The sequence below is a fragment of the Triturus cristatus genome, chromosome 2_1, assembly GCF_964204655.1.
Source record: "Triturus cristatus chromosome 2_1, aTriCri1.1, whole genome shotgun sequence".
Lineage (NCBI taxonomy): Eukaryota > Metazoa > Chordata > Amphibia > Caudata > Salamandridae > Triturus > Triturus cristatus.
Genome location: NC_140581.1, coordinates 39290755 through 39313797, shown reverse-complemented (window position 1 = coordinate 39313797; position 23043 = coordinate 39290755). Strand labels below are relative to the sequence as shown.

Here is a 23043-nt window from a genome sequence, read left to right as displayed (position 1 = left end):
CGCTATCCTGGGCAGCCCCCTGCCTGACTCCATCTGAGGGCTGCAGGAGCAGAGGGGAGGAGGCGAACAGCCAGTGGCGAGAAGCTGCCTGCCAACCCTGGTGGCCCCCCAGCCTGGCAGGGTAGATGGGCTCCCATGGCTGCTGGAGGCCTCCCCCTCTGTGGAGATGGACCTCAGCAGCTCTCTCCTTGCTCTGAGTCCTTCGGTGACTACCGTGCCCTGGAGTACTGTGGGGTTTCTGCACACACAGGTGCTCTCTCTGGAGACCTGTCCCCAGTGATTAACTGTAACTGGTGCAGAGGGCCTTAGACGTCCATGCGAGGCGGCCATTTTAGGATGGTGGGCAGCTAATTGATCTAATTAGACACTTCAGGCCTCATTTACGGGGAATTGTCGTAGGACAGAGCCGCATGTCTTCTTGCTGCGCTGCTCTACGCCAATGTGAAAGTGCAGGAATGCACCGCGTTTATGGAATACGGTGCATTCCTGTCCTTTGCTCTTGCGCAAGTACACAATTTGATGCCTAGCACGAGAGCAGGGAACCGTGCACCCTGGTGCAAGTGTGTCTGTGTTGCATGCAGGGTTGTTTTTGTGCAGGAAGGGGCACCTTCCTGCACAAAACAATCCTGGGAGGTGTTTTTCTTTTTCTATGTATGCTGCAAAATGTCGCGCAGTAATGGAAAGAGAAAAAACAAGGAGAAATACAAATATTTCTCCTCATTACGCCTGCACTGGGGAGTCATAACGCTTTGGCGCTGCCCCAGGTTTACGTGATTCATTAAATCTGGGACAGCGTCAAAATCCAGCAAATCCACCCACTGCAATGCCCATGGTACACCCCCTTGAAGCAGAGTAAGGCATCACAGCGCTTCGCCCTGCCTTGCCTTATTCCATATCTATGAGACCATGCAAAGAAAGCTACGCACAGTGGCTTTGCGTCGCCTCATAGATATGCTGGCGAGGCTTACGCTGACGGACTGTCAAAGTGACACTCCGGCGGAGCAGGCCTCTTGTAAATAAGCTGCTTCCTCTTTTATTGTAGCGCTGGAAAAGGAACACACCCTTCCTTTAGCAATCTGCCTTGTTTTTGCATTCACCAGGGGATTCTGAGGGGGCTCTGGTGGGGTATTGTTCCATTCCCCACACACCGATGATATTTCTACAGGAGGGGCAGCTGACCCCAGTCGTCTGCAGGGCTATCCTTTCATGAACACTACAACCACTGGTGCTCGTCTGCAGAATGTCTCATGGGTCTACTGCCCTCATCATCCCCCAAGTTGACTGTACTCTGCCTCTCCTGCCAGCTGCGGCCTGGACTGGGTCCTTTTGTGTGTCTCCTAATTTAAAAAAAATACTCTACCCACCTACCCTTTCCAAATCACCCTTGAAAAATGTGAAGAACAGTAAGTTGGGACAGTCCCCCGAGACACCGACTGCGACCACACCATGGATCTTGTTGCCTTCACTCTTGAGACAGCACATGGTGTAGACACTTGATGGTGTAGACACTTTTCTCAGGGTTTCTAATGTTTCCTGTCCCTCACAGCCACAAACTAACACTGTCTCCTTCACCGTCCTTCAATGACTCCAGCTCAAATTCCAGTTATAAGAATGGGACCAATGTTGGTCTGAAATATTTCCATCATTTCGTCCCAGCTCTTCTCAGGGCCATGAAATTGTTACCCAAGCTCCTCCACTGGTCAGGTTCACATCTCCCTTTTAATCCCTGGTGGACCTCTTTTCTGCTCCTCCAGCATCTTCCCTGCAGGTGTTCAGTCCCAGGCCTGCAAACACCGGTGCAAATAAAGCACTGCTTGGCACTGAGCAGGGTGCGCAGTGTCGGGCAGGTTCCTAAGCAGTCAGCCCGTCCAGCGTAGACATAAACCTCCTAGGCCGCAGCCTTCAGGTCAATTAATGCCCAGTAGCGCCAACAGACAGTAGACTTCAGTACAGTGGTTCTTAACCTGTGGTCCGGGGAGCTCTGGCGGTCAGCAAAGCCTAATCAGGGGTCTGCGAATGCTTAGAAAATCAAATATAAACAGATTAATAAAGGAGCAAAATAAAAAATCTTAAAACGATCTGTAAATGTGAAGACATTTGAAATTGGAGGCTAAAAATGAAGCCGATGTCCTCAGATTGATTCGCGGGACCAGTGAATGTACACGGCCTCACAGTTCATGAGCCTAACGGCAGCGCATTGGTGCAGTTCCTGCAGTAGTACGTGGAACACAGCGATCTACCTCCCTTGTCCCCATTCAGCTAGCACAGTCTGCTCACACCCACACTTAGGAAGGCCATTTCCCTTTCAACTTAAAAACTGATAGCTTTTTTTTCTATATTTTCCTCTTTAAAATTCCTCACTTTAATAAACGACTGTGGGCAAATATATTTTTAATTGGTGTTCCCAAACGTTTCAATATTTATCTGATGGTAACAGTCTGTTTTCTTTTCTTTTTTAGATTTGCTGCGTAAGAGTTCACCCAAAAGGTAAAAGTGAACCTCCATTTTAAATCCATTTATTTCTTTCTCCTGCTCTCTTCGTCTTGTTTCTGTTTTTCCTCCCTGCCCTACTCACTGTCCATCTCTGCCTGGCACAAGTCCTAACAAATAATGTTATAGCCAGAGGTCTGGCCATTTAATAAGTGAACGTGCTTCTTCAGAGGCGAGTTTTTGTATGTGGTTGCGTGGGTGGGAGAGCAAATGACGAACAAAATGTGTAAACAGTTGAATGGTATATGAAGTCCGGGGATGGGAACTGTGCGAGTGACTGATTGCATCGACAGCTGATGGGTGAGTGAGTGAGTGCAAGGGTGGTTGACTGAGTGAATGAATGGCAGAATAACTGTGTGCCTGGAGGGTTGTAGGCTGGTTACAACAATCTGACATACTGAGTCCCCAAGAAACAGAAGAAAATAACTTAAAGTGCCAAGAGGGACCAGTATTATTACAATCCAAGTATTGTGAAGGAGTGTGCACTATTGTGCCAAAATACATACAATATGTGAACTACTACCATGAAATTTGGTACACACAGTAATCTTAAATGCCTAATCACAGCTGCATCATCACTCATTAATACTAGGGGTGGGCGGAACTCGCGGAGCTTTACTCCATGGAATTCCATAGAGTTACATAAAAACTACGGGAGTGTTGGAAGGGCGACCCCCGGGGGCCCCCGAGAGCCTCCTTTCCGTAGGGGAGTAGCCGAGCGCCGCTGAGAGGCCTCCTAGGCGAGGTCCTTCTCCTATAATCGTAACAGCCAAGCAACCCCACCACACAGGACTCAACAAGAGTATCGATTCTCACAAATCTTTATCTGCATTAACGGCAGGGTTCAGTGGCAATATTTACAAGCGGATCGAGGGATCCAAAAGAGTCTCAGAGTCTTCTCAGGGATGGGTAGCGGGACAGTCTCAGTACCGGCCTGGTACGGGGATACTCGGCGGCCAGTTCTTAATCCTCAAACTGGGGATGTTCCGGGAGCCGCGACGAGGTCAGCAGGGCTCCGATGATTAGTTCAGCAAGGGTGGGCCGCGACTAGGTCAGCAGGGCTCCGATGGTTAGTTCAGCGAGGTTGGGCCGCGACGACGTCAGCAGGGCTCCGATGTTCCGTGAGGGTCTTCTTCTCAGCAAAGGGGGGAGCCGCGACGTAGTCAGCAGGGCTCGAGTTCCGAGGTCCAGGCAATGAGTCTCTCTCCGTGGGGTCAGCCGCGATCCGATCAGCAGGGCTCTTGACTCCAGGATACAACTGCTGTCCTGGTTTCGGCCGGCCCCAGATATAGGTCTGGAGCCCTTTGATGTCCGGACCCTCGTGCCTGGGGGGTCGGAGGGGCCGGGTTGAGAGAGTCCAGACACCCAGCGGGAGGGGGCGCCAGCGCCCAGGGAGGCCGGAGGGCGATCGAAACCAGGCGTTGGGGGGACGGCTGGAGGCCCCATCGAAACTCTCCTCCTCCGGGATCTGTGGAGTGGCCACTCGACCCCCTCCTGGCAGATCTTGGTGCCTCGATGTCGGGGCTTCGCTGGGACCGCGGCCGGGGCGGGTCGCGTCGTGAAGGTTGGTGCGGGTACAGGGGTACAATCCAGGGTGGCCCGAAGGGTTGGGGTGGCCCCCGTTGGGTCTGGTAGGGGGGTTCGGGACCTCGCCACGAGGCCGGGTCCAACAGGCGTCCCCCCCCAGCTGAAGGCAGGGAGAGTCACCCATCTCCTTGGGGGTTCTCCTCGCCGAGGCGGAAGAAACGGGACAGGCCGTCGGCATTGGCGTGGTCGTTGCCGGGCCGATGGTCTACAGTGAAGTCCATCCCCTGCAGAGAGATGGACCATAGCAACAGCTTCGGGTTCTCGCCTCTCATCTGCATTAACCACCGCAAGGGCCGGTGGTCGGTTTGGACCCGAAAGTGGGTGCCAAAGAGGTAGGGCCGGAGCTTCTTGAGGGCCCACACCACGGCGAAGGCTTCTCGTTCAATGGTGCTCCATCTCTGTTCCTGGGGCAGCAGGCGCCGGCTGATGAAGGTCACCGGTTGGTCAACTCCTTCAGCGTTCACTTGGGACAAGACAGCCCCGACTCCATACTCCGAGGCATCAGTCTGCACCACGAACTCTTTGCTGTATTCGGGGGCTTGCAGCACGGGGCGGTACACATCGCTTTTTTTAGGGTCTCGAAGGCTGCCTGACAGCGGGGCCTCCAGTGCACCTTCTTTGGTTGCTTCTTGGATGTGAGCTCCATGAGGGGGCCCGCAATACTTCCATAGTTCTGAATGAACCGCCTGTAATAGCCCATGAGACCCAGGAAGGCCCTCACAGCGGTTTGGGTGGCTGGGGGCTCCCAGGCCATGATGGCGTCGACCTTTGGCTGGAGGGGAGCCACCTGGCCGCTCCCCACTTGATGACCCAGATAGGTTACGGTTCCTTGGCCTATCTGGCACTTGCTGGCTTTTACGGTGAGTTCGGCCCTTTGGAGGGCGGTCAGGACCTCCCAGAGGTGCCTCAGGTGCTCGGCCCAGTGGCTGCTGAACACCGCAATATCGTCCAGGTAGGCGGCACTGAATGCTTATAGCCCGGCCAGTACCTTATTCACCAGTCTTTGGAAGGTCGCCGGGGCATTCTTCATGCCGAAGGGCATCACTCGGAAGTGGTAGTGGCCATCGGGGGTGGAGAAGGCAGAATGCTCCTGGGCGCCTGGGGTGAGCCCGATCTGCCAGTATCCGGCGGTGAGGTCAAAGGTGCTAAGGTAGCGGGCTGCTCCTAGGCGGTCGATCAGTTCATCTGCCCGAGGAATGGGATGGGCATCGGTTTTGAAAACGGCATTCAATCCCCGATAGTCCACGCAAAACCAGAGTTCCGGGGTGGCGCCTGGGGCGGCAGCTTTCGGTACCAGGACCACAGGGCTGGCCCATGGACTGTCGGAGGGTTCGACGACCCCCAGGGCTAACATCTTAGAGACCTCGGCGTGGATGCAGGCCCGCACCCGGTCCAGGACTCGGTAGGCGCGGTGTCGCACGGGGGGCTGTCTCCGGTGTCGACGTCATGGACGCACCATTGGGTGACCCCGGGAGTGAGGGAGAAGAGAGCAGCGAAGTGATGCAGCAGCCGTTGACAATCTTGGCGTTGCTCTGGAGTCAGGGTGGCGGAGAGGGTGACTCCTTCTACGGAGCCATCCTTTTCGGAGGTCCTCAGGAGGTCGGGTAGGGGTTCGGAGTCGTCTTCGGCCCCATCGTCCGTAGCCATCAGTAGGCTAAGCTCTGTTCGGGCAAAGTGGGGCTTGAGTCTGTTGGCGTGGAGGACCCGGAGGGGGTTCCTGGGGGACTCCATGTCGACCAGGTAGGTGACGGGGCTCTTCTTCTCTACCACCTTGAAGGGCCCGGTCCATTTGTCCTGGAGAGCACAGGGGTCCACGGGTGACATGACCCAGACCTGCTGGCCGGGCTCGAACTCGATGGAGGAGGCGTTCTGGTCATACCAGCGTTTCATTTCTTCCTGGCTGGCTTCGATGATGGCTTCGGCCAGTTCCCAGAATTTCCAAATTTGATTCCGCAGGGTCAGGAGGTACCGGTAGACGTCGGGAGGAGCACTGTGGATGGTAGTCTCCCAGCCTTCTTTGACCAGGCTGAGGGGGCCTCGGACAGGTTGTCCGTACAAGAGTTCGAAGGGGCTGAACCCCAGAGACTTCTGCGGGACCTCCCGATAGGCGATCAGGAGGCAGGGCAGCAGGACGTCCCATTTACGCCTCAGGGGCTCCTCCAGGCCTTTGATCATCCCTTTCAATGTCCGGTTAAATCGTTCGACTAGTCCGTTCCCCTGAGGGTGGTACGGGGTGGTGAACTTGTAGGTGACCCCGCATTGTTGCCACAGGGATCGCATATACGTGGAGATAAAGTTCGTGCCTCGGTCGCTCACGACCTCCCGGGGAAACCCCACTCTGGAGAAGATTTCCATCAAGGCCCGGCCCACTACGGGGGCCGTTATGGTTCGGAGAGGGATGGCCTCAGGGTATCGGGTGGCATGATCGACGAGTACGAGGATGAAGCGATGCCCTTGGGAGGTTCGAGGGTCCAGGGGCCCCACGATGTCGATCCCCACTCGCTCGAACGGGGTGGTTACTATTGGAAAGGGCTGGAGAGGGGCCTTGATCCTTCCCCCAGTCTTCCCGCTGGCTTGGCAGGTCGGGCAGGTTCGGCAATGATTGTCCACGTCCTTCCGCATTCGGGGCCAGTAGAAGTGGGTCACCAGGCGGCTGTAGGTTTTGTCTTGCCCCAGGTGCCCGGCGAGGGGCACATCATGTGCCAGATTGAGGAGAAAGTCTCGGAATCGAAGTGGGACCACTAGTACTCGGCTGGCCCCCAGTTCTGCGGTCTTCTGTTCGCTGTAGAGGAGGTCATTCTCCCAGTAGACCCAGTGAGTCCCTGTTTGGTCTCCGGTGGCCTGGGCGGCTGCTTGCTGTCTGACCCCTTTGAGGGAGGGGCAGGTCTTCTGTTCTTGGCGGAACTGTTCCCTTGTGGGGCCACCGTCTTGGCGCCACTGTGCGAGTTCGGGGAGGTCGCCGAGCGCGGTGACCTCGTCCGGGGTGAGTTTGTGCGGCCCGGAGTCCGCGTCGGCTCCTTCCTCGACGGAGGGAGGTGGTGGTTCGGGCCCCTCCGGCTCTCCGGGGGGAGCAGCTTCGTTGGGCCGGGTGGCCTGGGCGGTCATGGACCGGGTAGTTGCGCAGGCCCACTCGGGCAGTCCCAGCATTCCCAGATGTTCTCGGCGCTCGACCTGGGTCCAGGGGGAACTTTCCAGGTCGTTCCCAAGGAGGCAGTCTACGGGGGCGTCGTCGCGGACAGTCACCTTCAGCATGCCCGACATTCCCCCCCACTCGAAGGGAATCCGGGCCATCTGACACAGGCTCTCGGTGTTGTCGGCCGACCGGACGGGGCACAGTACATTAGGCAGGATCTGTTCGGGGGTCACCAAGTGGCAGCGGACGGCTGTCACGCTGGCGCCGGTGTCGCGGAGGGCTTCAGCCCGGCGTCCATTAATGGTGACCCACTGTTGGTACTTCTGGGTGTTGCTCGGGATGGGGGCCCGGTGCACCATCTCCCGGCTGCCCAGGCATACCAGCGACATGGCGGCGGGTTCCCACTCGGTTGGCTCGACGCCGTGGTTCTCTTCCTCTTCTCCCCCTTCCCCCAGGGCTGCGGCCGCCAACTGTCGGGGGGGTGGCCCGGTGGTCCCGGCTCGTCGGTTCACGGGGCAGGTCGGGTCACTGGCATAGTGCCCTGGCTGTTGGCAGTTGTAGCAGGTCACCGTTGGTCGAGGCCCTGGTCGGGCTATGGGGGCCCCTCTTCGGCCGAGGGGCGGGGACGTGTGGTTCGGGGCCGGTCCCCTAGGAGGACTCCGGGGCGGCCCTGCTGGAAAGTCTCTGTTCCTGTTCGATCCTCCTCCCCCGCCGCGCTGGCGGGGGGGCTCCAGGGGGTTCCGTTGCTACTCCCCCATCGAGTTCCGAGGGACCCGGGTGTTCACCCATCGATCGGCTTCGGCGGCGAGCTTCCGTGGCTCGGTCAGCTTACTGTCGAGGAGGTGTTGTCTCAGCTCGATGAAACAGTTGTTGGAGAGGTGTTCCCATACAATGAGGTCGAACAGCTGTCCATAGGAGGTGACTTTGCTGCCCTTGATCCACCCTTCCAGGGCTCTGCTGAAAAAGTCTACGTATTCCACCCAGGTGGTACCGGGGAGCTTCTTGCAGTCCCGGAAGCGCTGGCGGTACATCTCTGCGGTGAGACCATAGCGGGTGATCAGGGCCTCCTTCATATGATCATATGAGGTCATCACCTCGTCCGGGAGCTGCAGCAGGGTGTCCCGGCCTTCGCTGAGGAACCATCCCCATAGGCCGGCACCCCAATCTTTTCGGGGTACCCGATGGGCGGTCATGGCCACCTCGTAGGCCTTGAACCATTGTTGGATGTCGTCGTTCTTGTAGTACTCTTTGACGACATCCTTGGGGATATGTACTTTCGCCTCGGCCGGCGGATGGGTGTCCCTGTTTCCGGGGATGCCGGTCTCTCCACTTTTGGACTTAAGTTCCATTTCTTTAAGGCTCCGCTCATGCTCGAGGGTTAGCCTCCTCTCTTCCAGTTCTCTGTGCCGATTTTTCTCCTCTATTTCTTCTTGTAACCGCAGTTGTTCTAGGGCCTGTTTCTTTTCGGCCAGTAGGAGTTCGCCATCCAGGCGGAGTCGGGCGAGCTCCAACTCATGGGTCCGGACCCTCTCCCGTTCTTGTACCTCTTCCGGGGAGATGCCGGTCTCCATGCTGGTTCTTCTCCCATTTGCTGGGGCTGTGGTTGGTTGTAGGGGCATGTTTGGTACCGGGTTTTCTTCGGTTTGAGATGAAGCTGCTTCGGACTCCACCCAGGCCTTTAGGGCTTTTTGCATGTCCTCTTTTGAGCTTAATCCGGTGGTCGAAATGCCTTTGTCTTTACAAAACTGTTTTAGTTCCTTATGGGTATATTCTTCCAACCGTTCTTGTTGGAACTCCGCGGTTGGGGTGGTCTCTTGGTTGCTCATGGTTACTCTGTGTCTGGGTAGGTGGTTGGTGAGTTACTCGCTGTACGATTCGCGTCCGGCTCGGATCCCGCCGCTGGCCACCAAATGTTGGAAGGGTGACCCCCGGGGGCCCCCGAGAGCCTCCTTTCCGTAGGGGAGTAGCCGAGCACCGCTGAGAGGCCTCCTAGGCGAGGTCCTTCTCCTACAATCGTAACAGCCAAGCAACCCCACCACACAGGACTCAACAAGAGTATTGATTCTCACAAATCTTTATCAGCATTAATGGCAGGGTTCAGTGGCAATATTAACAAGCGGATCGAGGGATCCAAAAGAGTCTCAGAGTCTTCTCAGGGATGGGTAGCGGGACAGTCTCAGTACCGGCCTGGTACGGGGATACTCGGCGGCCAGTTCTTTATCCTCAAACTGGGGATGTTCCGGGAGCCGCGACGAGGTCAGCAGGGCTCCGATGATTAGTTCAGCAAGGGTGGGCCGCGACTAGGTCAGCAGGGCTCCGATGGTTAGTTCAGCGAGGTTGGGCCGCGACGACGTCAGCAGGGCTCCGATGTTCCGTGAGGGTCTTCTTCTCAGCAAAGGGGGGAGCCGCGACGTAGTCAGCAGGGCTCGAGTTCCGAGGTCCAGGCAATGAATCTCTCTCCGTGGGGTCAGCCGCGATTCGATCAGCAGGGCTCTTGACTCCAGGATACAACTGCTGTCCTGGTTTCGGCCGGCCCCAGATATAGGTCTGGAGCCCTTTGATGTCCAGACCCTTGTGCCTGGGGGGTCGGAGGGGCCGGGTTGAGAGAGTCCAGACACCCAGCGGGAAGGGGCGCCAGCGCCCAGGGAGGCCGGAGGGCGATCGAAACCAGGCGTTGGGGGGACGGCTGGAGGCCCCATCGAAACTCTCCTCCTCCGGGATCTGTGGAGTGGCCACTCGACCCCCTCCTGGCAGATCTTGGTGCCTCGATGTCGGGGCTTCGCGGGGACCGCGGCTGGGGCGGGTCGCATCGTGAAGGTTAGTGCGGGTAGCGGGGTACAATCCATGGGGGCCCCGAAGGGTTGGGGTGGCCCCCGTTGGGTCTGGTAGGGGGGTTCGGGACCTCGCCACGAGGCCGGGTCCAACAGGGAGATTCCATGGAATTTGGCAAGCAGGCAGGATTCGGCTAGTCGCGCTGATTTTTTGTATCGGGAGCTTGTTCTGTGCTGCAAAATCAGACCAAATGAAAATACTCGGCTCACCAGAGTACATTTTCTACTTGAGCTGCAGCTTTGAGTTATAAGGGTAGATAGGATTTATTTAGTGTAGGAAATTGGGGTATTAGTTGAAGGGGACAAGTGCCCACATCAAATAATAACCTAAACTGTTGTCAAGGGGAACCACTATCAGAGCAGGAAGCCTTAACTTAGAGGCAATGTGTAAATTATTTATGCAGCACCAAAACAGTAATAAATTCAAAACACAACTCAAGAAAAATCTCATACCAATTTAGAAAAAACCCTGAGTAAATTATAAAAAATACAATGACACCCTAACAAGGGAAACCGAAGGTATGCATTTTTTAAAATTTTTAAATGTAAAAAAGCGTTAAGCGGCAACTGCCGGAAGCGCTTGACTGGCAACAGAGCGCTGGTCAGATACAGAAACCAGGTTCGACCCGCTCTGAAGTTTTACCTTTGGACTTAGCCTCTGAAATGGAAGTCAAAAATGTTCTATAGGGCAAGGCAGCAGACTGTGGCCAAAGAGGGCTCCACAACACTGGAGAGCCACTGGACGAAGTCCTGGTGAAGCTGCTGACTTTTGGCATCATTGCTCTGAGTGGGGGAAATTTAAATTTCGAGCTCACCGAAAGTCCCACCGTAGGCCGGATAGTTTTGGCACCTTCGCCCGGTGAGGATTTCTACCTTTGGGTTTAGTTTCTTCTTTGGAGCTTGATTTCTTCCAGCAGGGCTTGGTAGCTGGCTGTAACCATAGGGTGACAACTCCGTGAGGCCAGATATCTTCTTAGCGAGATCCTGCTGAATCGGATTTGCTGCTGCGGCCAGGCTCCGAGCAAGAATAACCTGAATCTTTGGCCCAGCAGCGACTCACCTTCGTCAGATCGACTTGTCAGGTTGGTCCCAGTCCTCCAGTTCTTGAAGCTAAAAAGTTTCTTTGTCACAAGTTTCAGGAGATGATAGGAAGAGTACACGTTGACTCCACCCAAGGGTCCAGAACATTGCATACAACACTTGTAGGTCAAGACTCACTCCAGCAGAGGCCAGCAGCAGGGCCCAGGTTAAGCCCAATTGGAAATGGTCAGCTGGGCAGTTACAGAAAAGGGCCTTTGTGTAGCTTGTTGTGTCCCTGTAGCTTGAACAGGAGGTCAGCCATATAAACCCTGGAGTCCTGGGTACAGGAAGGAGACCAGGTCCAGTCTTCTAGGCTTCATACTGTAGATGCGCCAACAAAAGTGGTGCATTGAATAGTTACATACGCCAGTAAAGCGTGCAAGTGCTGTTCACAATATGTACAGTCTAGAATCTGATATTTGATATCAACTTCAACAACAAGACTCATATTTAGAGTAGAATGTGTACATTATTTCTATCAGTCTCCTTTCACCTTATTTAGTTAACGTTTCAACCCCAAGATAATTTGTTACGGTCATCATTATGTCGGGGAAAAACACTGAGCGGTCCGGGCCCGCCTTTGCCTACCCGGTTATTGCGATGTGCACTACAAATTGGCTCTCAATGTACATCATAGAAACATAAAACGACCTTGCTGCTCGTTATTACTCATCGTAGCATACAGATGTTACCGAAGAAGACTGTTCATAACACGACATACAACACCATACGCCCCTGCACTCCCACTGCTGGACACACCCAGAAGCCATACGTTCATCAACACACGCGAATTACGACATCTAAAGGAAAGGCGGAATTTGCGACGTTGGGGATTTATACCATGAGGGCAACTTGATGTCTTTTGCTCTTTTGGTGGAGAGTAAGGGGATCCAACCGGGGTAAATCCTCATGCACCGAATGATCATAGCCACATTACATAAACCCTGGGGGGACATGTCATGAGAACCCTCAATGCACTTGACGATCCAATATTTACACATTATGGGGTGGGGACACCAACTGATTAAATGGTTCTCCGCCTCCCTTAGGCACCATGGCGACCACATTACTCCTCTTGCGGATGCGCTGGGAGGGCGATCTACAGCGACCCTTCACGGATGCGGAATGAAACAGGGGACTGGAGGGGCTGAATAATGTCCCGCGCAATATGAGATTTCACCTAATACAATATTACATTACCCAAAATGCATACCTCACCCCAACGAAAATCAATAAATACAATAATACACAGATGTTGCACATGATGTGGAGCTGGCCTTACTTGGGGGAGTATTGGGAATCAGTGGTGTCCTCCTTGAGTCGCTACACAGGCGGCACAATACCTCTGAACTGGGAAACTTTTATACTGCACCTCCATGCTAACACCAAAAGCTTAAGAGTAACCTCCCGGTTCATCACATTGGGATTAATTGTAGCAAAACGATTGATTACCAAAAGATGGCGGTCCTCTGAAACCCCAAGTGGGCTTGCCTGGAATGGCTGATTACAAGTGTGGGCCAAGGCAGAAAGTGTTGTGCTGCGTAGAGAGGACGCGCTGGTACTGCGCAAAATACCAAGTGCAGTACACTGGGACACAATATTACAAGAACTACTGGACAGGGATTAGGTCCCTCAGACCACACTGGTGTTCACCACAGACAAGCCCTAACATAGACCTAGCGTAAACGCTAAGGGGTCTTCTTACGGATGAGTCCTGGAAGAGGGCCAACGTGGTCCCCCTTCTTAAAAATGCAAACGCGGACCCTGAAGTACTAGCAAACTTCAGACCAGTCTCACTAATGCCAGTGGCCACCAAGACTTTGGAAAAAGTGGTGAATTATCAGCTTACCACTTTTTGGGCAGAAAACAAACTTTTACACTCGTTCCAATCTGGCTTCAGAGCGCCACACAGCACGGAGACAATGCTAATAGAGGTCTCTGAATCCAATAAGATCAGCTATGATTCCAGACCTAATGTTGCTCTGGTGCTGTTGGACCACAGCATTTTGGCGGGTACAGCTAGGGGTGACTGGTCCAGCCTTAGGCTGGCTGGGCTCATTTCTTGGGAACCAAGAGCAGGAAGTCTGGATGACCCCTGCTTCTCTAGAGCTAAACAATTGAAATGGGGTGTCCCTCTGGGCTCCTCACTCAGCCCTACTCTTTTTAATATGTATAGGACTCCATTGGTTTTTCTGGTCGAATCTTTCGGCATTAAAGTCATATAATACATGGACAATACGCAGCTCCTGCTCAAATACTAGGGGGCCTATGCGAGCGCAAAAGAATCATTCGTCCTCTGCATGAAGGGGCTACTGGACTGTCTCCAGACAAACAAATTACAATGCAACCCAAACAAAACCAAGATCCTATTGTATTAATTGAACTCTTTCCCAGGATGGACAGGAGCCTGGCCCAATAATATCCCCCCTCTGCCCCCATTAAGGCGGTGGCTAGAAATCTGGGCATGATGTTTGATCCATGATGAATGCGGGGATGCAACCCAATGGAGGTAAAACTTTCTTCTCCCCTCTGTCCCCCCTCTTTCCTTCCCTCCTGACCTCCCATGGCATGCCTCTGCCCCCTTCGGGGGCCCTCCTCCCCCTGTCCACATCACAGCCACAACAAACACGTCTTCTTCAAGCCCCAGCACCAACCACACCTACCATCCTGATCTCCTCCACCACTTCCAGCCGCTACCCAACTACGTTCACCCCCGACACATGTTCTACAAGCATCACCGCTGCCCCGTACATAAGGATTGGTGACATCCTCCGACCACCTGTTGCACACTGGCACACATACCCTGGACTTCTAATCCCTTTACGCAAAGTAACTATCTCAGAGACATTCATGCGGACACCGGGTAAATCTTGGCTAGCCAATGTGTCTATTGTTGCATTGTTGAAATCCCAGTACAAATACTTGTTACAAAAAAAAATGTCTTGAAACTATTTGATTGTCCTTAAAAGCAGCATAAAATACAAATTCTAATTGTATGAGGAGGATAGCTGTAGATCACTACGGTGGGAGGTTTCTCGTATTCCCTTTTGAATTAATTGTTGCCAAGTCGTCTTGTTGAGTTTTATTAAAGAATCTAATGGTGGTAGATCATCCTTGGTTACAATTAAAGCAATCTTACTTCCTAATCAAGAGAGATTGTTCTGATCACCCAGTTGTTTTTCAAATTAAATTACTTTTTTAAACTATTTTTAGCAGCCATTGTACAGAGACACAAATAGTTTATTAGAGCTATGTTACACTCCTTATTGTTGCCTTTGATTTTTTAACTGCTTTGAGAGGTCAAATAAATCCATATTGCAGCATATCAACTGTCTGAAGGGAGGTGGGTCCCCAGAAAACATCAACAGATTTCGAGAGATGCTCTGGGTTCAATATCTTTTGGTTCCTTCGGTCTTGGACTTTGGGGTCTTGCTCCTGCCGGTCAGTGTTTGCCAGTGCGGCCGGCACAGCTCGCGGGTGAGGGGGCGGGGAGACACGGTCTGCTTTAACAAAACAAAACAAAAAAGTAAAATAAAACTTACCTTGCCGCTGCCGGGTCCTGCTTCTTCTCGCCTGCTCGCCCGTGTCTGACTCCAGGTCAGAACAGGAAGCAGGCGGCCAGGCTCTCACTCCTAAGCCAATCACAATGCTCCAATGGAGTGTTGTGATTGGTCTGAGTGCGGTGACACAGCTCTAAGCCAGGGGCTGGAGGGGTGGGCATGGTCTCCATGCAGGCTGTAAGGCAGCCTGCATGGAGAACAGGGGACTGCGCATGACTGTTTTGGGTGGCCCGAGAGGGCCGACCAGTCACTGCCCACAAGAGTGTTCTACAACTCCTCCACAGCAGCTCCGCACCGCCCCCTGATGCATTCCGTGTTTATCATTTTTTTCCCTTTATTTCCTGCTCATGGCAGTAGGGCGACTCTCCTCCGCCTCAGCGGAGGAGCCGCCACTGCTATCATTTCTTGGTATTGGCTCCTGCTGGTTCGTGCTTGCCGGTGGTTCCCATAATTTGTCCTGTGCTTTCGGGACTTGCTATTGGCTCCTGCTGGTTAGTGCATGTCGGTGATTTCTATAATATGTCCTGGGCTTTGGGGTCTTGCTATGGTTCGTGCTTGCCGGTGGCTCCTATAATTTGTCCTGGGATTTGGGGTCTTGCTATTGGCTCCTGGTGGTTAGTGCTTGCCGGTGGTTCCTATCATTTGTGCTGGGCTTTGGGGTCTTACTATTGGCTCCTGCTGGTTATTGCTTGCCGGTGGTACCTATCATTTGTCTTGGGCTTTGGGGTCTTGCTATTGGCTCCACTGGTTATTGCTTGCCGGTGGTTCCTATCATTTGTCCTGGGCTTTGGGGACTAGCTATTGGCTCCTGCTGGTTAGTGCTTGCCGGTGGTTCCTGTCATTTGTCCTGGGCTTTGGGGTCTAGCTATTGGCTCCTGTTGGTCAGTGCTTGTAGGTGGTTCCTATAATTTGTCCTGGACTTTGGGGTCTTGCTATAGGCTCTTGCTGGTCTGTGCTTGTTGTTAGTTCCTTTCATTTGTCCCGGGCTTTGGGGTCTTGCTATTGGCTCCTGCTGGTTAGTGCTTGCCGGTGGTTCCAATTATTTGTCCTGGGCATTCGGGTCTTGCTATTGGCACCTGCTGGTTAGTGCATGTCAGTGGTTCCTATAATTTGTCCTGGGCTTTGGGGTCTTGCTATTGACTCCTGCTGGTTGATGCTTGCCGGTGGTTCCAATTATTTGTCCTGAGCATTCGGGTCTTGCTATTGGCACCTGCTGGTTAGTGCATGCCGGTGGTTCCTATCATTTGTCCTGGGGTTTGGGGTCTTGCTATTGGCTCCTGCTGATTAGTGCTTGCCGGTGGTTCCTATCATTTGTCCTGGGGTTTGGGGTCTAACTATTGGCTCCTGCTGGTCAGTGCTTGTAGGTTGTTCCTATTATTAGTCCTGGACTTTGGGGTCTTGCAATTGGCTCTTGCTGGTCTGTGCTTGTTGATAGTTCCTTTCATTTGCCCTCGGCTTTGGAGCCTTGATATTGGCATCCGCTGGTCTGTGCTTACCTGTGGTTCCTATCATTTGTCCTGGGCTTTGAGATGTTACTATTGGCTCCTGGCAGTCAGTGCTTGCTGGTGGTTCCTATCATTTGTCTTGGGCTTTGGGGGTCTTGTTATTGGCTCCTGCTGGTCAGTGTTTGTCAGTGATTACTATTATTTGTCCTGGACTTTGTGGTCTTGCTATTGGCTCTTGCTGGTTAGTGCTTGTCGGTGGTTTCAATTATTCGTCCTGGGCTTTGGAGTCTTGCTATTGGCTATAGCTGGTCTGTGCTTGCCGGTGGTTCCTATCATTTGTCCTGGGCTTTGGTGGTCTTGTTATTGGCTCCTACTGTTCTGTGCTTGCCGGTGGTTCCTATCATATGTCTTGGGGTTTGTGGCCTTGGTTTTGGCTGGTAACAACTGAAGAACCAGAATAACACACTTACTGGTTCTCGGCCATACCCTCCATGCGTAGTAAAAGGAGACACAGGAGCCTTCGTCTGCAGGAGGAACCCAGATTTATTCAAATAGCCCGGGCTATGGAACAGTGTCCCAAGCTAGTCACAGACAAAACCCAGGAGGCTGCTGCTTTACTCTGCAGCTTACAAGCCTTTTATACTTTTTCATTCCAGTCTTTTGGCTGTTAGTCCATTGTTCAATCAGGGCAGTGTTTGCAGTTGATAACCAGATCTAGACGATGTTTGTAGGTGGTGACCTGGTCAAGGCTTGGTACACAAATCATTGTTCACTCAGTGTGATCAAAGCTGGTCTTGCAGGTCATTGTTCACTCAGCTTGATCAAAGCCTGGTCTTTCAGGTCAATGTTTAGTCACCCTGATCAAAGCCCGGTCTTTCAGGTCATTGTTTATTCACCCTGATCAAGGCCCAGCAGACAGACCATTGTCCAGATAACCTGATCACGGTGTCAAGGATGTTTACCAGGCTGGGAGCAGGAGATGGAAAAAGAATCATTTACCCAGGGCTTGAGTGTCTCATGGCTTTCTGTTGAACTGCAAAGAACAGCGGGGGTTGGGTGTGCGACAGTTCCTGGGCAGAAATGCAGGCTGCAAGATGGTTTTTGTCGTGTCAGTTAGAATTTTCCCAGGCATCAGCAGAAACGACCAGGTGGGTCGTGTGGAAGTGTTTTGACATGAGATGGCAATGAAAAAACAATGGAGTCTCGGTACAAATTATGCCGATCAGAAGAACACTTTTCCTCACAACCAACCAGTACCATGCAATTACAAGTAGCATTTCATTCATTCATTCGTATGTTCATTCATTTCATAGCAGCTTAACTTATACTTTGTGCAATGCACTTTTTTAAAATAATGACTTGCATAGTCACAGTGTCTACAGTCAAAGGCAGGGACCATGTGCCACTCAAATTACACCTCACTACTCTCCAGTGCACCAACCAGGATTTAGTTCTGTAACTGTCTGGTTAAGCACACAGACATCTGCACTGATGGTAATACGCTGTTAGCCCAATGGACGTTGTGTGCCTGCTCCTGAGTGTGAGGCGTATGTGAGTTTGAGTGTGCACCAATGTTAAGGTGGCGATATTCCACATAAGCTGTCAGAAGATAGCATCTTTTCTTTCATTTTTCTCCACTGTCCCTCTTTGGCCTTTCCCTTCTGTCCTGTCCATGCAGCAGGTGAGGTCTCAGCCCCACCACCTCAGGTTGCGTACACAAGTGCCTGAGATCGGAATGTCTGGATGAGTGGCAGCAGGAGAGTGGCTCTGCTGGCTGCTGCTCCAGCCATGATACTCCGAGGGCGACAGACCCTGATCAGCTCTGGAAGCAGCAGCAACTATTACCCTTTTCTTGAGGCCACTTCTGCTGCCACCTGACCGGAAGTAGAGGCCTGGCACACCATCGGAGACTCCGCATCCAATCCCTGCGCTGCTCTCATGCTGCACGAGAGCAGCACGGGGAGTGGCGGAGCGGGCTGGTTTAACAGAGGAAAGATTTACACACACTCCCAGCAATTCTTATGTTGTGAGACGGCGGCTTTGGGTGGGAGACGCGGGCAATGCACGATTTTCAGCCGTAAATAAGAAATGTAATATAAAAATGTTCTTAAAAAATATATAAGATTAATGAGTATGTGGTAGATCAAATGATTAATTGCTTTGATCTGCATTGACATAACTTTCTAAAGAAGTTGCTCTGTGAGGTATATTTTCCATTCTTTGCCTCAAACACATAGAGGCACCAGAGCGCAGTGGCAGAGGGATAGCATGCTACGCTATGGAGTGCCATAGATGGAACAGTGCGTGTTTCTCGTGCAGCTCCTTTGAGTGTTTTGATGTCATGTATGAGGACCAGAGTTATTCACTTAATACGTTTTGTTGCTATGCTTCAGCAGGAACATATCTTAATATTTGCTTAAGCTAGACATAAATCAGAGAACACTCTCTCATCTCGTGCCTCATTGAAGAAATCAAGAGGGAAGAATATCTCATCCTTACTGACTTCTGTTTCTTGACCTCAGGCTTCCTGATTGCAGAAAGTCCAGTGATGTCACTGCACTCACTCCAGGGAAAGTCCAAGAAAGTGCTCCAAAGACAGGTAAGAATGAGCCAACCATTGCAGGACTTCAAGAGTTCTTAGGTGAACCACCACGGAAGACCAGCAGCAGTTGGTTGACCTGCATAATAAAACATCAGTTCTCCATGCTGAACTTCACAGGTACTCTGATCTACGCATGAGCAGCTTTAACCTTGCTCATGCCTAGGAGAGCTTGTGGAAGGAGAGTGAAGACTAAAGCGACAGGGTGGCACCTCCAGTCAACGATTGATGGTGCACTGATGAGGATTAGGGAGACTGGCATCTCACGCCTGGGAGCAGTTCTTGACCCCCGCGGTCCAGGTCACCGTTACCCTGCTGCCTATCATTCCCCACCTGACTCCCTGACCAGGTACTGCGCCACAGTTCCCGAGCCCCTGAGCCATGGATTGGTCCCACTGGGGGATTATCGAGTTTTTGCAGGATGGCACTCAAGACCTGGTTGTTCGAATGATCACACCATCATGCAGCAAAATGATTCTCCAGCGCCTCAAGACCCTTACGGGTGATTTGCCGCACGCTATAAATGACTGATTGATTGATTGACACCATTTATCGATCACAGGATGCCACAGATGGCCAATGTTTCAGGCAAAATCAGAATGAATGGATTTATAAGCAAGGGGGCCAACCCTCACCACCACCTCGCATCAAGAAGTGGTAAATTCAGAGGGTGAAGGTTGGAGGGTGATATGATTGTACCTTCTGACTGTAGAATCAAGCGGGCTGCAGCAAGCAGCATAGCCTTGGCATAAAAAAACAAGCATTTGCAATGCAATAGGTCTCGCATTTATAAGAGTTTGAGCTATTGCCATTGTAAAATTACAATGCCTTTTATTTATGTTTTGGTTTTAAAACAAATAAAAGGCATTGTCATTTACAATGTCAGTAGCATAAACTCGCATAAAAGCAGTGTGCGGCATGCAGCAGTGTGCGGCGTGCAGCAGTGTGCGGCGTGCAGCAGTGTGTGGCGTGCAGCAGTGTGAGGTGTGCAGCGGTGTGCGGTGTGCACCAGTGTGCGGCGTGCAGCAGTGTGCGGCGTGCAGCAGTGTGTGGCGTGCAGCAGTGTTTGGCGTGCAGCAGTGTGAGGCATGCAGCACAGAGTGGCGTGCAGCAGCGTGCAGCAGTGTACGGCGTGCAGCAGTGTGCTGCGTGCAGCAGTGTCGTGCAGCGTGCAGCAGTGACTAATGCAGCAGTGTGCAGCAGTGTGTGGCGTGCAGCAGTGTGCGGCATGCAGCAGTGTGTGCCGTGCAGCAGTGTGTGGCATGCAGCAGTGTTTTGTGTAACATTGTGCGACATGCAGCAGTATGCAGTGTGCAGCAGTGTGTGGCGTGCAGCAGTGTGTGGCGTGCAGCAGTGTGTGGCATGCAGCAGTGTGTGGCGTGCAGCAGTGTTTCATGTAGCAGTGTACGGCGTGCAGCAGTGTGCGGCGTGCAGCAGTGTGTGGCGTGCAGTAGTGTGTGGCGTGCAGCAGGGTGTGGCGTGCAGCAGGGTGTGGCGTGCAGCAGTGTGTGGTGTGCAGCAGTGTGCGGCGTGTAGCAGTGTGCGGCGTGCAGCAGTGTGAGGCGTGCAGCAGTGTGAGGCATGCAGCAGTGTGTGGCGTGCAGCCGTGTGCGGCGTGCAGCAGTGTGTGGCGTGCAGCAGTGTGTGGCATGCAGCAGTGTGTGGCGTGCAGCAGTGTGCGGCGTGCAGCAGTGTGTGGCGTGCAGCAGTGTTTCGTGTAGCAGTGTGAGGCATGCAGCACTGTGTGGCGTGCAGCGGCGTGCAGCAGTGTGCGGCGTGCAGCAGTGTGCTGCGTGCAGCAGTGTCATGCAGCATGTAGCAGTGAGTAATGCAGCAGTGTGCAGCAGTTTGTGGCGTGCAGCAGTGTGCGGCGTGCAGCAGTGTGTGCCATGCAGCAGTGTGTGCCATGCAGCAGTGTTTCGTGCAGCGGTGTGTGGTGTGCAGCGGTGTGTGGCGTGCAGCAGTGTGTGGCGTGCAGCAGTGGGTGGTGTGCAGCAGTGTGTGGCGTGCAGCAGTGTGTGGCGTGCAGCGGCATGCAGCAGTGTGTGGCGTGTAGCAGTGTGTGGCGTGCAGCAGTGTGTGGCGTGCAGCAGTGTGTGGCGTGCAGCAGTGTGAGGCGTGCAGCAGTGTGAGGCGTGCAGCAGTGTGAGGCGTGCAGCAGTGTGAGGCGTGCAGCAGTGTGAGGCGTGCAGCAGTGTGTGGCATGCAGCAGTGTGAGGCGTGCAGCAGTGCTTCGTGTAGCAGTGTGAGGCGTGCAGCAGTGTGCGGCGTGCAGCAGTGTGCGGCGTGCAGCAGTGTGTAATGCAGCAGTGTGTAATGCAGCAGTGTGCGCAGCAGTGTGCGGCGTGCAGCAGTGTGTGGCGTGCAGCAGTGTGTGGCGTGCAGCAGTGTGTGGCGTGCAGCAGTGTGTGGCGTGCATCAGTGTGTGGCGTGGTTTGTAAACAACAAGAAAAGCGGACATCAAAGGAAGGGTGGGATTGAACGAGCATATGGGGTGTGAGTTATAACGAAAGTTAATTGTTGTAAGAGGGGATGCAGGAAGTGAGGCTGAGCGCACGCTGGCGTAAGCAGTCTGCTGCTTTCAAGTCCGATGCCAGATGCCAGCTTCGCACTTGAATGCCTCACATGCAGGCCATGAACCGCAGTCCTAAGGTCTTGTGCCCCTTACTAAATCTCTCTGAATGCGTGAGGCGGCGCACGCGCAGGAAGTAGCTTGTGGCAAATGGAATGCGGGTGGTTGTGCGCGTAACCGCCACCCGATCCGCCTGGGAAGCCTTTGGGAGCATTTTCTGAAGTCCCTACATAAGTCTCGCTGAGCGATCACTTACGCAATAGCCAGGTGAGACCTAATGAGGACCTAGAAGGCCTGCCAGCCCAAGATTTCCTGAATCCAGGCGAGGGACCCGGGCTACAGAGGATAGGATGAGACGTGGCCAGAGTGAGCAGATCAAACGGTCAGATCAGATGGGGGAGTGAGCAGGTCAGAGGTTGGGATTGTATGCAGCCAGAGGGCACAGGTCATAGGTTTGGGTCATACGCTTCCAGAGTGCACAGGTCTGAGGTTGGTATGAGATAGGGATGGAGTGTGCAGGCCAGAGGTTGGGAACATATGCAGCCAGAGGGCACGGGTCATAGTTTGAGATTGTACGCAGCCAGAGTCCTCAGTTCAGGGGTTGGAATTAGACAGGAATAGTGTGCGCAGGCCAGAGGTTGGGAGTTTAAGCAGCCAGAGGGCACAGGTCAGAGTTTAAGATTGTATGTAGCCAGAGTCCTCAGTTCTAAGGTTGGTATGAGACAGGGAAAGAGTGAGTTGGTCAGAGGTCGAGAACAGTGGTTGGGATCAGATGAAATTAGAAGCTGCAGGTCAGAGGAGGTTGGGACAGATGGGGCCAGAGGGTGCAGGTCAGAGGTTTGAAGTAGACAGGGCTATAGTGCACAGGTCAGAGGTTGGACTCAGATGAGGCTAGAGGGCGCCGATCAGAGATTGGGATAGATGGGGCCAGAGGGCGCAGGTCAGCGGTTGGGACAGATGGGGCCAGAGGGCACAGGTCCGAGGGGGGGACAGATGGGGCCAGAGAGTGCAGGTCAGAGGCTGGGATCAGATTAGGCTAGATGGCCCAGGTCAAAAGTAGGGATCATATCACATGCGGAGTGTGCAGAGGTTGGGCTGCAATGGGACTACAGTGAGCAAATAAAAGGTTTTGAATAGATAGAGTAGGAGTGCGGATGTCAGAGGTTGGGATCAGATTAGGCCAAAGGGCGCAGGTCAGAAGTAGGGATCAGATTAGGGGTGTGCGGAATTTGCAAAATTCACTTTCGCAAATTATCGCGAAAATGTTAAAAATCTCCGCAAACACGCGGAAATATTGCGAAGATGCGGAAGTTTTTTTCCCGCCCGTTCGCGGTATTTTCTGCGTGGTCGCGGCTCGCCAACTTACCCATGCGGTTGCTCGCGGGCGCGGCCATCTTGTTTTCACTTGTCTCGCGGTGCATGATCACGAGAAGAAAGACGTGATCGCGTGACGAATGACGTTACTGCGGGCGCGAACTGTCGCGAGACAGTGCAAATGGCTACCAACAATCCAACATCTCGTGGAGAACGCGATCGGACCGGGAAAACTTGTCGGCGAACGCGGGGATTCAGGTAAGGCGATCGCGCGCACGCGAGTATGTATTATTTTACAGCGCGAGCAAGCAAAAAATTTCCGGTAAAATGCGGATTGCGGAAATTTTGACATTTTCGCGCTCTCCGCGGAACGGGAAAATGTCAAATTATCGCAATTTCCGCGAGCGGAACGGAATTTTAGCCCAGGTCTAG

The 23043-nt window shown here is 53.2% G+C and overlaps 1 protein-coding gene across 3 annotated transcripts in view; it reads left to right on the top strand.

The window, feature by feature from the left end:
* Window positions 1-23043, top strand: part of LOC146863674 (sialic acid-binding Ig-like lectin 15) — a 179306-nt gene that overhangs the window by 133823 nt on the left and 22440 nt on the right. For all 3 annotated transcript variants that reach the window (XM_085627794.1, XM_085627792.1, XM_085627793.1), the window contains 2 exons: window positions 2460-2487; window positions 18649-18725. In XM_085627794.1, the coding sequence (XP_085483920.1) occupies window positions 2460-2487; window positions 18649-18725 (105 nt within the window). The remainder of the gene's footprint in view (window positions 1-2459; window positions 2488-18648; window positions 18726-23043) is intronic.